General features: G+C 34.2%; 1 protein-coding gene across 1 annotated transcript; it reads left to right on the top strand.

Moving 5' to 3' along the window:
- Nucleotides 1-8700: 8700 nt before the first annotated feature.
- Nucleotides 8701-14617, top strand: LOC136246379 (uncharacterized). The gene is made up of 5 exons (XM_066037770.1): nt 8701-8717; nt 8797-8850; nt 8919-8961; nt 9890-10427; nt 14127-14617. The coding sequence occupies exons 1-5, from the start codon at nt 8701-8703 to the stop codon at nt 14615-14617; spliced, it is 1143 nt and encodes a 380-aa protein (XP_065893842.1).
- Nucleotides 14618-16530: the final 1913 nt, after the last annotated feature.

Here is a 16530-nt window from a genome sequence, read left to right as displayed (position 1 = left end):
TATGCATATGGATTTTTCACCTCACATAGAGCAATTTGTAACCTTTAAGGGCATCTAGTGGCCAAGGTACTCCTTGTATATAGAGTTTCTTGCTATTTTAGATTGGTTTCAGTGTACAATATAAGGGAAAATTATTGCTCGGACAGAATGGCTAATCAAAAGTTAATTTGATTGGACATTTCTGAAATTGCATGGCCATAAAACAGAAGTGGTGTGCCACCCCCCCAGTGCGAAGCACAAGCCTTCTGGGGGTATGCCCTCCCCCCACCCCCAGGAAATTTTTGAAAAAGGGTCACTCTGAGATTGAATCTGAGACCACTTTCAGCTACTTATCATTGAACTTTATAAAACAAAGCTATGAATCAATGTATTGTACAACCAGTTTGTAGACTTCGCTGGGCTAGATGCTTTGTTACAAGTGGCGTTGAGTCAACAGATGTACAGATTGAATTATAACTATCCAACTAGCTATTGTTAAAGCTTCTCTTGTGAATTGCAACTTAATCTCAAACTAGCCGTGTGCAGAACACTTTTATCACCTGCCTTTCATTCCACTCTCTCCAGCCAGTGCATTCTCTACACATTCTAACCACAAAATGGCCATCTTATACTTAATATCGTACCTCCACTTTGCTAATATTACTTTCTTTCCTTCTCCTTGAAAGCGCCACTCGTGTAGTCAGTGTAGTGATCGCTTCTTCACAACATCGACTGTAACCCACAATCGATAATTGGCCATGGGTAAGCACAAGGTGCAGTGCTCTAGCTTACGCATGCGCATCGACTCGATGCTTCGACGGGATGTACAATATATTTCTGACAATGTACTTGTATTATCAGATATATTATAGCTACTTCATGTACATCTGTCAGCAACTGTAAAGGGTAGAGTTTATTCAAGGACTATCCCATCTCAGAGTTTATTCAAGGACTATCCCATCTCATTTGGCGTCATGTCACTTCTCCAAGATAAAAATTGTATGTGCGTAATATTTACATTCACAATTGTGTTTTTATTTCTTACAAGGTATATAACTACTAACTTTAGAAGAGTTTATTGCGGACCTTCAGCAGAGGATAGCTAGACAGACAGTGCTTTTTAGTGCATTTAGCTTATGAAGGTAGGAATTCCAATATCCAAGCATTTTTCAAAATTTAGAAATCCCATAGATTGATCAATAGGAACCCACAGAATATGCCAGAATAATTTTGCAAATAATAAGTGGTAGAATCAGAATAATACTGTAGGACGATTTTCAGAAATAATTAGAATTCATGAAGTGACTTGCGAAACAAATATAAAATTCTCTTGGAGAAATCCCTCAAACCCTGCTAGCATAAAACTGGAATAAAAGATCGAGATACTCTAATAGAACATTCACCTTCCCTAATAAAGCAGTAACCCAAATGTAAAGTGACTATTCTATTAGAGTATCTCAATATAATTATTTTATGTTTGCTAGTAATTACCTCTACAGTTGTAGAAGAAAACAGAGGCAATTAACTGTATTTCAAGGATCACTCCAGGGAATAATTTCAGGAGTTATAGGTAAAGAAATAAATTGCTAAAATAACAATACGGAGACTTAAAAGTATATTCCACAGGTCCGTATTTCTTAACTAAACTGTTAAACAAAATAACAATTACTCCATAATATTATGTAAATGAAACTTAATTTTGTCCATAAACTAAACACCACTGAAATATTAGTAATTTGCATGCGTTGCTATCAAGTAAATTTTTCAATCTTTTAAAATTAAAACTGTGTATGCAGAAACTTAATAATAATTGTATTGTCAGATATAGAAGGCACTAATGTTTACTTTAAACTGCATAGTTCCAAGGATTAGTTAATACAACCATTTTCTGATGATTGTGTTACCAACTTAAAAGCCACTTAATGTCAGAAAATAGTAACATGAATGAAGCCACGAATCAACCTTAAGTGCTGTTGCATCATTGTGATACATCTACATCAGTTGTTTACCTTCATAAGCTGCTATATTTTAATCTTTTCCTAACTTGAGATAGCCACTTGCCCATTGCCTACATGTACACACATTTTATTGAAAAGTGTGCATTGGTTGGCTATATATAGAACATATGTGCTCACCACAAAGCATACAAAGACATCACTGAGATCCAACAAACCCTAAAATTAACATGTCAATACTTTCAGTACATGTGTGTACAGACTTGCAACTACATGTAGAAGCTGCTGCAATTTCAGGTTGATACATGGCCTCATAGTAAATGTACTGTATGGGGAACACTGTAAAAAAAGTAAGTTTACCATTTTCATTTGAAACGCTGTACATGCCAAAGTATAGCCAATCCCAACCCATATACTTTATTGAGCATAATATAAAGACCATTTTTCCAAGACTGGAATACTTAATGCAGGCTACTAACATAACTATCACAAGGAGGATAACAATTACGTGGAGGTTGTGGCACCCTTTGACTTCATTACTACATCAAAAGAAGTAGACATATATAGGCTTTCTCAAGTGACTTGCACCCATAACAATCTAATACAGCAGACATAACTAGATGGTTAGCATAACTCTCTGTATAATCTTAATACTTTATGATATTAATTTTTGATATAAGCAAAATAATGTATGACCATAGCACAGTGGCATAAAAATTATAGGAGATGAAAGTTAGAAAATGTAGGCAAATTTTATGTGCCCATATGCTCTGTTTTCACAGGTCCAGTTACTAGAGGTGAACATGAATTCACTCCCTGTTGCACTGGAACAAGCATGTTTACATATTCTAAACATGTTTGCACACCTGAATCATGTATACTAAAATTAATGTATGGGGTATTTATAAAGCCTCACAACTCATATCAAAGTGCTTTTTTATGAACAGTTCTAGCATTTTGAAGGATTCACAGTACTACTAAATGCTTGGGAAGCTGGGACATGTAACAAGAATTAATGAGGGCCCAAGTGATCACGAACCAACTATGAACACAGTAACAACCCATATCCTCTAACATAAGCCAGACAAACTAAATTCACTGCTGGCAGATACTCATAGATTGGTTGATAAAATGTCTTGTATAGCCATCAGACCATTTTTATCTTCTTTTGTGCATTAGCGGTGAACTTTCTCTAAGGAAAACAATGAGGTTTGGTTATTATATGCAACAAGTATTAATGTGTTATGCAAAATTAAATTAAATGTGACTGTGTCCTTGTACATAATAGACTATAACCATTGTACAATAGTTATATACTGACATCTGCAAGGTACACTGAATAAAAAATATGGTCAAAATTATGTACATATATATTATGAAATTGATATTACAACCATGTATTGCAAATGAGAAGAAAAAGAGTATCTAGCTATGTACATCATTATAATAAAGCTATACAGTAAATAACAGCTAAAAACTAACAACAGTTAATGTGAAAGTTTCAAACAAAATGCATTTCTGAGTTGACGTTTTGGTTTTGGGATTAGAATGTACAACCAGCTGATCTAATTTTCATTTCAATAAACATTAGTGGGTGCCACTTTGAATTCAAATAAATTCCATGTGTCTTTTTTACTTGATTATTTGGAATAATGTGAGTGCATCTTATATACCACCAGCCACCACCAGCACCAACACTGTCTGTAGCACAATTCTTACTCCAAAGCATCGTTATCTTGATCTTTAGTTGTAAAATGCATACCATTTATAATGAGAACCTGTCATTGCATCAGCTGAAATGATACCTTCAAACCCAGATATCTTTAGTCTGTACTTAGTGTTAGCTGATTCAACTGCAAATGTTTTATATGATGCATAAGACTTGGTCCCATCGGTGAAAGTAAAGTCAATACGTAACTACCATAGTCCCAGACTGGTCAAGCAGTGGATAGCGCATAACCCGTACCAAAATTCTCCTGTCAAGCTACCAAATCCATCTTCATAGTCTACCCATGGCTTATTAAAATCAACACTTCGATCAATTCTCCTTTGAATAACAATCCATCCTCCTCCATCAGTAGTAGCATCACAGAATGCTTCAGCTACCAGTTCACGATCACCACAGAAATTAGTAATGTTGTAAACTCGAGAAGTGACGGTTTTAGTAAACTGGAATTCATTGCTTCTAACCTCACAGCAACTGCCATGTATTGACGATATTATAGGAAACCCATCAGTTGTAGCAGAAATTGTTGATAAGAGGGTTATTATGGCCGCTACAGTTGTAGTAAGCATCTCATCACTTTGAACAGGCAACTTCTATATATATAGTGTATTTTAAGCGGTGTTTCCTTTTATACTATCCTAGCGTTCCTTATGTGGACACTTATTGGTATCATTTGTTGCTGTCTATATTTAGTAGCACTTGAATTTTACCTTATATGACATAAAATCAACTGTTTTCTTACTATTGTTAGAACAAAAAAGTCCCTAGCAAAGGTATAATATATTCATTACTATTTTTAATTTCATTTGGAAGGATTCTGTTTTGTGTACATAACCTCTATCATGTCTGGACTCGTGAGGTACAATTTGCGTTAGCCCACATTCCATCAAAGTAAAGTGAATAAGCCACACACACAGTAGTTGCATGTGATGTGCTGTAGGCATGTTATAAAGAGATCATCGTTATTATGTGACTGATGTCTGACAAAACCAGTTTTCCATTATGGCATAGTTTCATTAATCATAACACATTGTAGTAACTTGAAACTTGGTGAGCCTAAAACTGTTGCGCAGCACTAAAGTGCAGGAAGATATCGAGTAGACTCATTAAAAGTAATGTTATTGGAACTTACTGTATGAGCTGTCAAATTTTTGATACACTGTATCTGGAAGGGCTATAAGACTGGTACAATATCACATGTTATGCTCATCAATATTTAAAAATCCAGCTTCCTTTTTCCTGCTATTATTTTTTGTCTGTTTTTTAAGTAGTATCATACTGTAATATATAGATAGAATTTAGCTATTCAGCATATGGCATAGCTATAATATGCACTGGTAAGACAGGCAAGCCATTTTAGATTAGTAATTCTGTGAATGTTATCCAACTAGGGACCTGAGAGAAGGCTTAAATCCAGTGAATACAATCCCTAAAACATGTAACTAAAACGTGAATATTGCTAACAATTGCAAGTAAGTACTCTGAATAGCTATCCAATATACAAATTATATTTATTCTTATTTAGGATTGTAGATCTTGGTCTCATGTCTGCGTAATTGTTCATATTGGAATTTCCAGCAACAGTCAGTGAATGGAGTATCTATATTACTGTATTCTCTTCATTAATGAGCAGCTGCTACTTCATGTACATCTGTCAGCAACTGTAAAGGGTAGAGTTTGTCCAAGGACTATTCCATCTCATTTGGCTTCATGTCATTTCTCCAATGTAAAAAATTGTATGTGCATAATATTAACATTGTACAATTGTGTTTTTATTTCTTACAAGGTACACACTAACTTTAGAAAAGTTTATTGCAGACCCTTCAGCAAAGGATAGCTAGACAGACAGTGCTTTTCAGTGCACTTAGCTTATGATGGTAGGCATTCCAGTATCCAAGCATTTTTCAAGATTTAAAAATCCCCATAGATTGATCAATAGGATTAACCCACAGAATATGCCAGAATAATTTTGCAAAATAATAAGTGGTAGAATCAGAATAATACTGTAGGACGATTTTCAGAAATAATTAAAATTCATGAAGTGAACTTGCAAAACAATTATAAAATTCTCTTGGAGAAATCCCTCAAACACTGCTAGCATAAAACTGGAATAAAAGATCGAGATACTCTAATAGAACATTCACCCTACCCTAATAAAGCAGTCACCCAAATGTAAAGTGACTGCTCTATTAGAGCATCTCAATATAATTATTTTATGTTTGCTAGTAATTACCTCTACAGTTGTAGAAGAAAACAGATGCTATTAGCTGTATTTAAAGGATCACCCCAGAGAATTATTTCAGGAAGAAACAAATTGCTAAAAGGAATAATAGGGAGACTTAAAAAGCATATTCCACGGGTCCATATTTCTCAAATAAACTGTTAAACAAAATAACATAATTACTCCATAATAATATGTGAATGAAACTTAATTTTGTCCATAAACTAATCACCACTGAAATATTAGTAATTTGCATGTGTTGTTGTCAAGTAAGTTTTTCAATCTTTTAAAATTAAAACTTGTTGCAATTGTGTATGCAGAAACTTAAAAATATAATTGTATTGTGGGATGGAAGGCACTAATGCTTACTTTAAACTGCATAGTTACTTTGCTAGATATATTAAATACAAACTTCTAACTAGCTTAACTACCAAACTAAGTACTTTAACTACAAAACTAGCTACCTTAACTACAAAACAATCTTGCTTGGATTAGTGATTTTCAGCTACACAACCATTTTTTGATGGTTGTGTTACCAAGTCAAAAGCCACTAACAATTTCAGAATACAGTGACATTAATGCTAATGAAACCACAAATCCACCTTAGATGCTGTTGCATCATTGTGATACCTCTACATCTGTTGTTTGCTTTTATAAGCTGCTAGATTTTAATCTTTTTTCCTTACTTGATATAGCCGCTTGCGGCCTTGCTCATGGTCTACTGATATATAGAATATATTTGCTCATCACAAAGCATGCAAAGAGATAACTGAGATCCAACCAACCCTAAAACTAATATGTCAGGTCTTTTATTAGATGTACAAACTTGCAACTAGAAGTTGCTGCTATTTCAAGACAGTCCAAGTTACTTTCTAGATGGCCTCATAGTAAATGTATGGGTAGCACTGTAAAAAGTAAGTTTACTATTTTCATTTGAAACACTGTACATGCCAAAGTATAGTCAATCCCAACCTGAATATACTTTATTGAGTATAATGTAAAGACCATTTTTCCAAGACCGGAATACTTAATGAAGGCTACTAACATAACTATCACAACGAGGATAACAATTAAGAGGAGAGTGTGACACCCTTTGACTTCATTACTACATCAAAAGTAGTGGACATATATAGGCTTCTCAAGTGAATTGTACCCATAACAGTCTAATACAGCAACATAGCTAGATGGTTAGAATAACTTCCTGTATAATTTATTGGTATGAATGGGATACTATATCTGAATGTTGTGGCAGATACATTCTGTGTACAAAAACCTTATCCAAACTTTTCACTAAAAATCTGGTAGAAATTATTATGTGATTTGAATCATTTGATTTGGGAAAGTGATATTACCACCTTTATAAAAACCTATCAGGAGAAGCAATGAATTAAAGGCATATTCAGGGCTATAATTGCAATGAAACATCTTTGTACATAATTAAAACAATGGCCATAGTTGGCTATAACTTATCAATATCACCTGATTACTAATGCTGAAATACCAAGCTAGCTAACCTGGAGACAAAAGTTTGAACCAAACTCAGCAAAATTGAATAGATGCAGACTGCAGAACAATCAAGAATTCAGAATGTTTTGCCAAAGTCTAATAACTTAACACTGCCATGTGGGTTAAATTTAAAAGAGACATTGATTAGCCACAAATTTCATGTAGTTGGTAACATTTGTGTGGTACAACCACTAATCATGACAATAATGTATAAGCAACAGTTTAAATTAAGTTTCTAGCTATAATGCTCTAAATAAATTGCAAGCAATAGAGTGTAGTGACATAGCCAGAATTTCATTACCAACATCTATTTGATTAATTTTACTACTAAAACAACCCCACTCTAGATCCATTAAATCTATTGAAATCAACAGTTAGTTCACCACAGAAATAACGATACAACATTAATATTACTAAGGTTATGATAAAGAGTCTGGTAAAAACACTGAGATACCGGAAAGAGAATAACAGGACTTTAAAAGAAAAGGTATCCACCAAAAAAGAGAAAATCTGTTGGTCCTTTGTCTGGTTCTGTACCAGCGATGATCCCTTCAGATGTTCCTGGGATGAATACATAAAATAATTGTTATTACTGTAACTCAAAAACATAACTTGTGTAAATACCATGCTGACATTGAAGGCATGCACTGACCAGGATGGCAAGCCTATGATGTGTTCCATGGCTGAATGTTAAGTGTAATTGAAGGAACTAAACCTACTAGTTCTGTTGTGTCCCCTGTTTTTTTATTTGCTGCACTGCTAGGTTTTGTAAAGGATTATAAAATTAAAATGTATACGTGTTTAATTCATTTACTATACCTACAGGTATGGGGCACTGCTTGCTAATCTGCTGGACAACATCACACTCATTGTAGCTTTGATCTAACACAGTGATAATACTGTACTTTGTAACCACCTCGATTTTGCCACCAGTAATTTCCTTATCTATGTAGTGAAATAAGTATAAGCATACAATACATGCAACAATAGTTAGGGTCATAAAATGGTGATTAGAGCTCTAGCCCATTGACGTGTTGCGATCTAAGGTGTGAAGTTGCTTTGGCTTTGTATTTCACAATAATTATTTAAGAGGGAAAATATATTAAGCATTCTACACCTGTATTACAAAAACCTCTCCAAACAGAATAACTCATCACAGCAAAAGTATGTTATGTACTTTTACCTACTAACTCACCTACGTAATTAATATATGACAATACTTTTTGTAACCTTTACTAGTGTTAGCTTTATTAATTTTATAGTTTTGTTTGTACATGTGTATTGTTTTCATATTCTGTGAAGCACCCTTATTCATGTCTGAAGCCTTATGGTGAGACCACATACACTCCTTCTGTATATAGGTCTGTTCTGATTTAAATATACAATGATCCCCTGGTTCTCTTGAGCAGCTCCTGTCCCAGTAGCACTAGTGTCTACATTGAGGTGAAACTGTTTAGCAGAAGGTGTGAAGTCAGGATGCTTTAAAATTGGGGCTTGGGTGAGAGCACCTTTATTAATAAGATTGCTAAAGGCTGACTGACAAGAAGGACCCTACTCTAGGTTATGAAGGAGCTGTGATGTCTTCAAAACATGAAATATAGCATCTACTGTACAATAGGATGCTAGTCCCAGGAAACTTTGAAGAGCTGATGGATCAATTGTTATCAGGCTTCTGGTTGCAACCCTTCAGATGAGAAGTGGGAGCATGCTGAGCCCATAACCTTAAGATTGATGGATACTAGGAATCATCTTTTGCTATTATTAGTAATGGTTAGATATTATTTACAAGCACGTGCAGTCTACCAAAAGTAAAAATAATGCACAATTTAGTTGAATGTCCTATACTCAGGATATATAGCTACTCACTGAAATATTCATGACTACCACTGATCCCTACAACTCTTGATCAATGCAGACTACTTAAAAACACTAATTTAGATCTTTGTGCTTTACAAAAAAAATTTAGTCCTGAAAGGTATACAATACCTAAAGTTCTAGGACCCAATGTTTTTACTAAGTCAGTTGTTTCAGTTGACTCTACAGTAAGTTGTTATGTTAGCATTTTCATATTGTGTTTCTGGGTACATATCATCACATGATTGCAGTTTGTGGTAAATAAATGTGTGAGAATGTGTAAACAATATCAATAGTATGTTGAAAGTGATAATGTGCTATACAAGCAAGATAATTACATTGGTCAAGCAGGGAGTTGTTACTATATATATAATAATAATAATGGCCTAATAAGGATTTAAGGTAAACATTACATCAACAGTATTACATCATTAAATCAAAGACTATAAAAGCAATTGTACTTATTCCATTCCATCTGCTAACAATTGATGGGCTGTTAAAATGGAAGCAATGTTTGTTATTTCTGTTCTGCTTTTGTTTGGAGTAGCAACATCAAACAACAATCAACCATAGAACTGCTGTAACCTGGGATACCGGTATTCAAAGTTCAGCTTTGTCTTTTACAAGCCTAATGTTTACACTATTAAGAATTTTTGTGGAAATTGCCAATCTGTTCAAAAAGGTTATTGTGACACTAATACTGCTGGAGGTGGGTGGCTGGTTATCCAGAGAAGACAAGATGGAAGTGTTGACTTTAACAGAGACTGGGTAGAATATGAATATGGATTTGGTAGCCTGACTGGAGAATTTTGGTTTGGTCTTCGTGCCATCCATTGTCTTACTAATCAAGGACAGTGGGAGCTACGTATTGACTATACATTTACTAATGGAACAAAAGGTTATCTATCATACAGTAACTTTAGAGTAGGACCAGCCACTGAACAGTATCCATTAACCATATCAGGATTTGATGGAGTTACTACTGAGCCTTTCTATATCACTCCAAGACATATTCACTGGTCTTTGAATCAGACGAAGTTCACCACTAGAGATAGAGACAATGATAGGTGGGGTGCTCATTGTGCTCTAGATCATGTTGGCAAATCTGGAGGATGGTGGTACAATCACTGCTCACGAATACGTCTCAACCATCAGTACAACAACAAGTACACCATATACTTAAATGGTCAGTGGTATGCTCTGTCATTTGCTGAAATGAAAATAAGGCCAAAAAGTTGCATGATTTAACTTTGAATTGAAAAGTAGTGGTGATGTTTGTGATTTTACTGATTATTCTATAGTTAGTTGTTAATTTTGATAGTGTTGTAATTATATCAAATACACTGACTTGTACCCACATTATTGTAATTAAACTAGTGTGTTTAATAGTGTGTTGATACAGACACAGTATTGTAGACTAGTAGTACACTATTGTGAGGTGTGCATATATTATTACATTTAGGGATATACAGTAGTGCTAAGTTGCAATGTTATGAGTCCTGCTGAATAACAGGATCTTAAGGGACATAAAAGTTGAGACTTCGATTCCTACTGATTAATTATATAATCTGGGTGTTCTGTTATATTTTCAAATTTTGACGCATTCATAATATGCATGACACAATTGCTTTATTCCTAGTTGCAGAACTACACATTAGATATACATATTTGCAATTTTGTGAATCATGTTTCAGATAAGTGTTAAAGTTCAAATTTTGATGCTTGAATGCTATTAAAAATTTAGCTAATTTTTAAAAATATATATCTTTCACACACATCAGTTATTTTTTATCAACTAATGGTAAAGTTTACTAGCACTGTTAATGTGATGGAGTACGGGTATTGTAAGTCCCCCAAAAATGTAACAACAATGGGCAGTAATTAGAACATCACATGTGCAGCACTGTGTGCTCAACATGATGGTAGTTATTATAATTCATACCTACTGGGAGAAAGTTTACTTTGAGGAACATGAATATGCACAATATCTTTTTAGGACAAAACAAACTGTCATCTTGAATACTAGAATCTATGGGGTAGCTATCCAAATCCAGCATACTGTGAGAGCAAGCAGAAAAGTAGCTCAAGACAACTAAGCATCTCAGATAAGATGAGAGTACCCCACATATAACTGACATGATACAGTAAATCATGATACATAGAGCCAAATTAGTCACTTGTTTCAATGATGTTCTAATTTGCATATAGTGTACATATAGCAACTATAGCCAAAATTTGAAAGGTTATTTCCAGACTGATAACAAGTCACAAATTCAGGAATCTCCCAGCTACTGACACACTGTGAACATGTAAATGATTTAAAATTTACTATACATATTTATGCATAGATGTTACTAATAAATCTGTGGTAATGAGATACTATCAACATGTAAATTATAGTGCAGCATTTAAAATTCAACATTTATCAAGTTTAAAACAATATTCTTAATTCTACATTTATACCTTTTACTGATTTATATAAAAAAGTATTTTGTTATTATCACTATGACTGTTGTATTAATTCAAGTAGTTTACTGTTCTATTAGAGAATCTCTATCATCTGTAATCATAAACATTTTCTGCTTTATACAAGAAGGCTCAGTCAGTGCTGCATATCAGTGGTGTCAGGCCTGGCTCACTTCTTACAGTTACAACTGGTTAGTCAAACACATATACATGCTATACTAAAGGGTATCTACAAATTTCTAAGGATTGATTACTTTCAGTGAGTGCAGAAATGAGTTGCTCTATGTAGTGTGCAGTAGTCATTGGAACCTGATACCATCGGAAGTGGTTAAAGGTATCTGCACTAAGCAATACAGAGTTACAGTAACTTGTACAGGCCTACGTATATATACTTGCCGTGGATATGTACATCTACTTTACGATATAATCAATAAATACCTGTCTTTATCATCGCCAACATCTATTAGATAAACAGCCCACTCTAGTAGATCTGTTTAATTCCATTGAGATCAATCATTATTGTTACAGATTGTCTCTTTTTGGTGAATATTATTATTTCTTAATAATATGAACAAAATGAATCCTAATTCTATTTTGCGCTCTCCTATATATGTATGTCCCAATGTTTCACTCAACTCTTACAGTATCACAACTTTAGTAATGCTGAGTTGTAATTTTGCTTGTGTATTTGTTTTTGCAACCTGGAAAGCAACCTTATTCAATTCTTAAGCATATTAATAGTAGTAAAACCCTGTCTTTGCAAATCAAATAATAAATAAATGTATATAGCTTCCTTAACATGTTTCTATGGATTCAATGTGGGTTTCCCATGCTAGCTACGCTGCACTATTCTTGTCTGTTCTTCATAACTTAGTTCTGCCAAACAATCAGGTGTTCCTCTACAAGTTCAAATTTTAGCCACATGCTAAAGAAACAAGGAGACGTTTTCTAAGATAGTGTCATGATTAATAATATTATTATGGTATTTTAAATGTTGCAAAAGGGGTATCAATTCAATACACATTCAATGTAATTAATTATCAATGATTTCTGATTGTTCAGAAATATAAACTGAGACAAGCTTTTGGCTTCAAAATTGGTCAGAAGTGAGAAACACTGAGATACTTTTAAATCAAATAATTACAAAACTTCAGGTTTGTATATCTTTCTAATAATATTGCTTTCTCAATCCAGTTATACAACTACAGGTATACTGTATTGTAGTATCATAATAATGTGACTGGGTCTGAGAAATCCAGTCTTAACACCTTTCTGATCACGGGACTTTAATGATGCATGTACAACTTCACATTGAAATTGCTTACCATACAGCTTGAAACATTTACAGATAAATTGCTATGATGTATGCTCCACTTCGTATTGTAGCTATCATTTTAATAAACCACACAAAATAAAGGAAATTTGATGTCTGGAAAAGGTTGCATAACTACGTAGTTTATGTAGAGCCAGTCACATATATAATTGTAGTTACACTCTACAGTACATAGTATTCATTACAACAAGAAATATCATAATGAGTTACCAATCCAAACTATTTCTTTACATTGCAATGAAATAGAGAACGTATGGTAGTGGAGAGCCATGTGTTGTATTGATCCTGTCTGAAATGTAACTGTTTGATTACTTCCATAATCAGCCTCAGACATTGCAAAGTTGACTACCAGAGCCAATGAGTTAGGTATTGAACTGTTTGATGATGATAACCTATCACTCAGGCTGAATAATATTCAAAAAAGCTAATCCTACTTATTACTGAATAGTCCGTATAGCCATGTACCAACACCGGCTAGGGGCAGATTCCAAAATGCCTCATGGAACAGAACAATGGTTTGTGCACAACAGCTATACTGTATAAGCCTATAAACATGACTGAATCCTTCAACAATTAGTTGGATGGCTGTAGCCAGCTACCAGATCACTCTTGGAAATGTTTAAAATCTCTTTGTAAGTTTCATTTAGCACGTAGCTTCAACAACTACCAATGTTAACCAACTAACTGACCAAGAGATCACATGGTGTGTTACAGTGATTATAATGAATCATCAAATTTTAGTTTAAAACTGTAAATTATTTGTTGTTGGTACATGAATATGTTTATAACTTCCCCACTACCACAGTTATGGAATGTAAACAGTATTATACCATATATGATAAGTGATTGGTCATGTTGCTATTATTAGATTTGTTGATGTTAGCAATGATGAGTCATGTGTGAGAAAGTACTTTCAGTGGTATATTTGTAATACAACAAATGCAAGTCAGCAATGAACTATACGTAAATTACTACATAAGCACAAGCAAAGCAGTATAAAAGAGCAGCACAGTTGTAATGTGATCAGTCTACAATGACGAATACTATCACTAATTCAATAGCAGTAATAGTAATTAACTGCTATAGGAATAGTACTGGTTGATGGAGAATGTCAAACTAATGGTGATCCCATTGAAAGTTGCTGTTGTCTTGGCTACAATAATACTCATTTCAACACAAAGAGTCCAGGAGTCTACACTATTGGTAATTTTGGTGGGGTGAAGTGTTCCAACACTAGAGTATACTGTGATACTAGTAATACTACCTCAGGAGGAGGAGGATGGTTAGTAATTCAGAGAAGAAAAGATGGAAGTGTTGACTTTGACAGAGACTGGGTAGATTATGAAAATGGATTTGGTAGTCTGACTGGAGAATTTTGGTTTGGATTGCGTGGAATGCATACTATTACCCTTCAAGGACAGTGGGAGCTACGTATTGACTATACTTTTACTAATGGAACAAAAGGTTATCTATCATACAGTAACTTTAGAGTAGGACCAGCCACTGAACAGTATCCATTAACCATATCAGGATTTGATGGAGCTACAACTGATCCATTTTACATCATTGACCATTAGTGTTGTTTTAGTACAGCAAATTCATTTTGGTTTAGTTCTAGTTCTAGTACTCCAATTCTGTCATAGTTTTAGTTAGTTTTAGTTCTAGTACCCCAATTCCACTAAAGTTTTAGTTAGTATTAGTTCTGGTACCCCATATTTCTGTAATTTAGTTAGTATTAGTTTCATTTTAGTTAGTGTTAGTTTTAGTGTTAGATATCTTCGCATATACTAACCTTGGTAGCACCCCCTAGACTTACAGAAACTTTAGATTTGGTGTTTTGATGTTCAGCACTATTTCCACTTACCATTGTGCACAAATGAACAAAAGCTCTAATATAACTGAGCTTAAATAACCTAAATAGGCAAAATTAATGCTGAATAGCAATGTTTCAGAGGAGGTTGGACACAATACAAGCACTTCTGAAATTTATTTCTGTTAATTGCGTAATTCTTATATATGACAAGGAGTAAGTGATAGAAGAAATGTTTAGCAATATCCCCACCATGTTACCTTGTGCTTCTTAAGATGAACAGCAAATTCTTATTGCAAGGCAGGTGTGTGAGTTTCTAATTCTCTTTTTGATTCTCTGTAAGGCCAATTAAACTAGCGGCATCCGCTCTTCTTTTTCAATACTCTGAGAGGCTTTGTTAGCATGCACATTGCTTTCTTCGACAATCATTGTGTTTAAATACACGTACATATGGCGATCCTATAGTATTACACATGGATTCCACCCAGCGAATGCTTACGCACGTGATCCTGTAGATTTCAAGATCAATTTACGTGCCTGGAGTAGTGGGGTTGAATGGGGTTGACCGGCTGAATAGACTAAACTTGAAGTGCACTCTCGAATGGTATTTGTGAAAACTTTCGTGAACACTTGGTTAAACTTTCAATACAAAATGTATGCACTCATGTGTGCATGTCCAACCTCCTCTGACAATGTTTATGGTAGCATTTGCAGGCATCACCATCTTCAAAGAAAAGTGCTAAGTGGTTATAGTGTACAACACCCTTTTATGTAGGATTGCTTGAGAAACCTTTTAGTTAATTCTAGTTCTTGAACTAAAAGTTTTAAAGGTTTTGGTTTAGTTCTAGTTTTTGAACCAAAACTTGAAAGAATTTTAGTTTAGTTTTAGTTTTAGAACTAAAATAGACCACAATTTTAGTTTAGTTCTAGTGTACTAGAACTAGAATTAAATTGCTGTACTAAAACTAGATTTAGTTCTAGTTCCTTAGAACTAAAACAACACTATTGACCATCACAGTGGTCGGTCATTAAACCAGATGAAATTCACTACTAAATATATATATATATTATGTACTCTTGCTACAAGGGATAGGCACAATGATAATTGGGTTCATAACTGTGCAACTCACCATAATGGTGGTAATGCTGGTGGATGGTGGTACAATGCTTGCTGTGGTATAAATTTGAACCATCCATACAATCACAAACGTACAGTATACCTGAATGACCACCATCATGCTCTACCATTTGTTGAAATAAAAATTAGGCCCAAGAACTGCATCATTTAAAGCTTTTCTATTAGCTCATGTGTCATGTGTGTTAGTAATGACATAAATTATCGTATAGTATACAGAAACCAGTATGTTGTAGTAAATACATACTTTGAGGGGATTTTCATTAAATAATTGTTAATGTGTATATGTGGTTAATCGTTTTAGCACAAGGATTTACAGCATTTTAAAATGCTTCATATACATTTAGTTGTCAGTGTATTACCAGGGGCGGATCCAGACTTTTAAAAAGGGGGGTTCCACTTTGAAATTGCAACTTCAGCCTAGCTGTATAAGTTGAAGACAAAAAAAAAAAAAAAGGTTATCACCTGCTGACAATAGCTGCCACCTCACCAACTATATTTCCTTCCTTATTTATAACTAGATATATGGATTGCTACACTGCTCC

Source organism: Dysidea avara, chromosome 2, assembly GCF_963678975.1.
Source record: "Dysidea avara chromosome 2, odDysAvar1.4, whole genome shotgun sequence".
NCBI lineage: Eukaryota > Metazoa > Porifera > Demospongiae > Dictyoceratida > Dysideidae > Dysidea > Dysidea avara.
The sequence above is the reverse complement of the archived record's forward strand: the minus strand, read 5'-3'. Positions and strand labels throughout refer to the sequence as shown.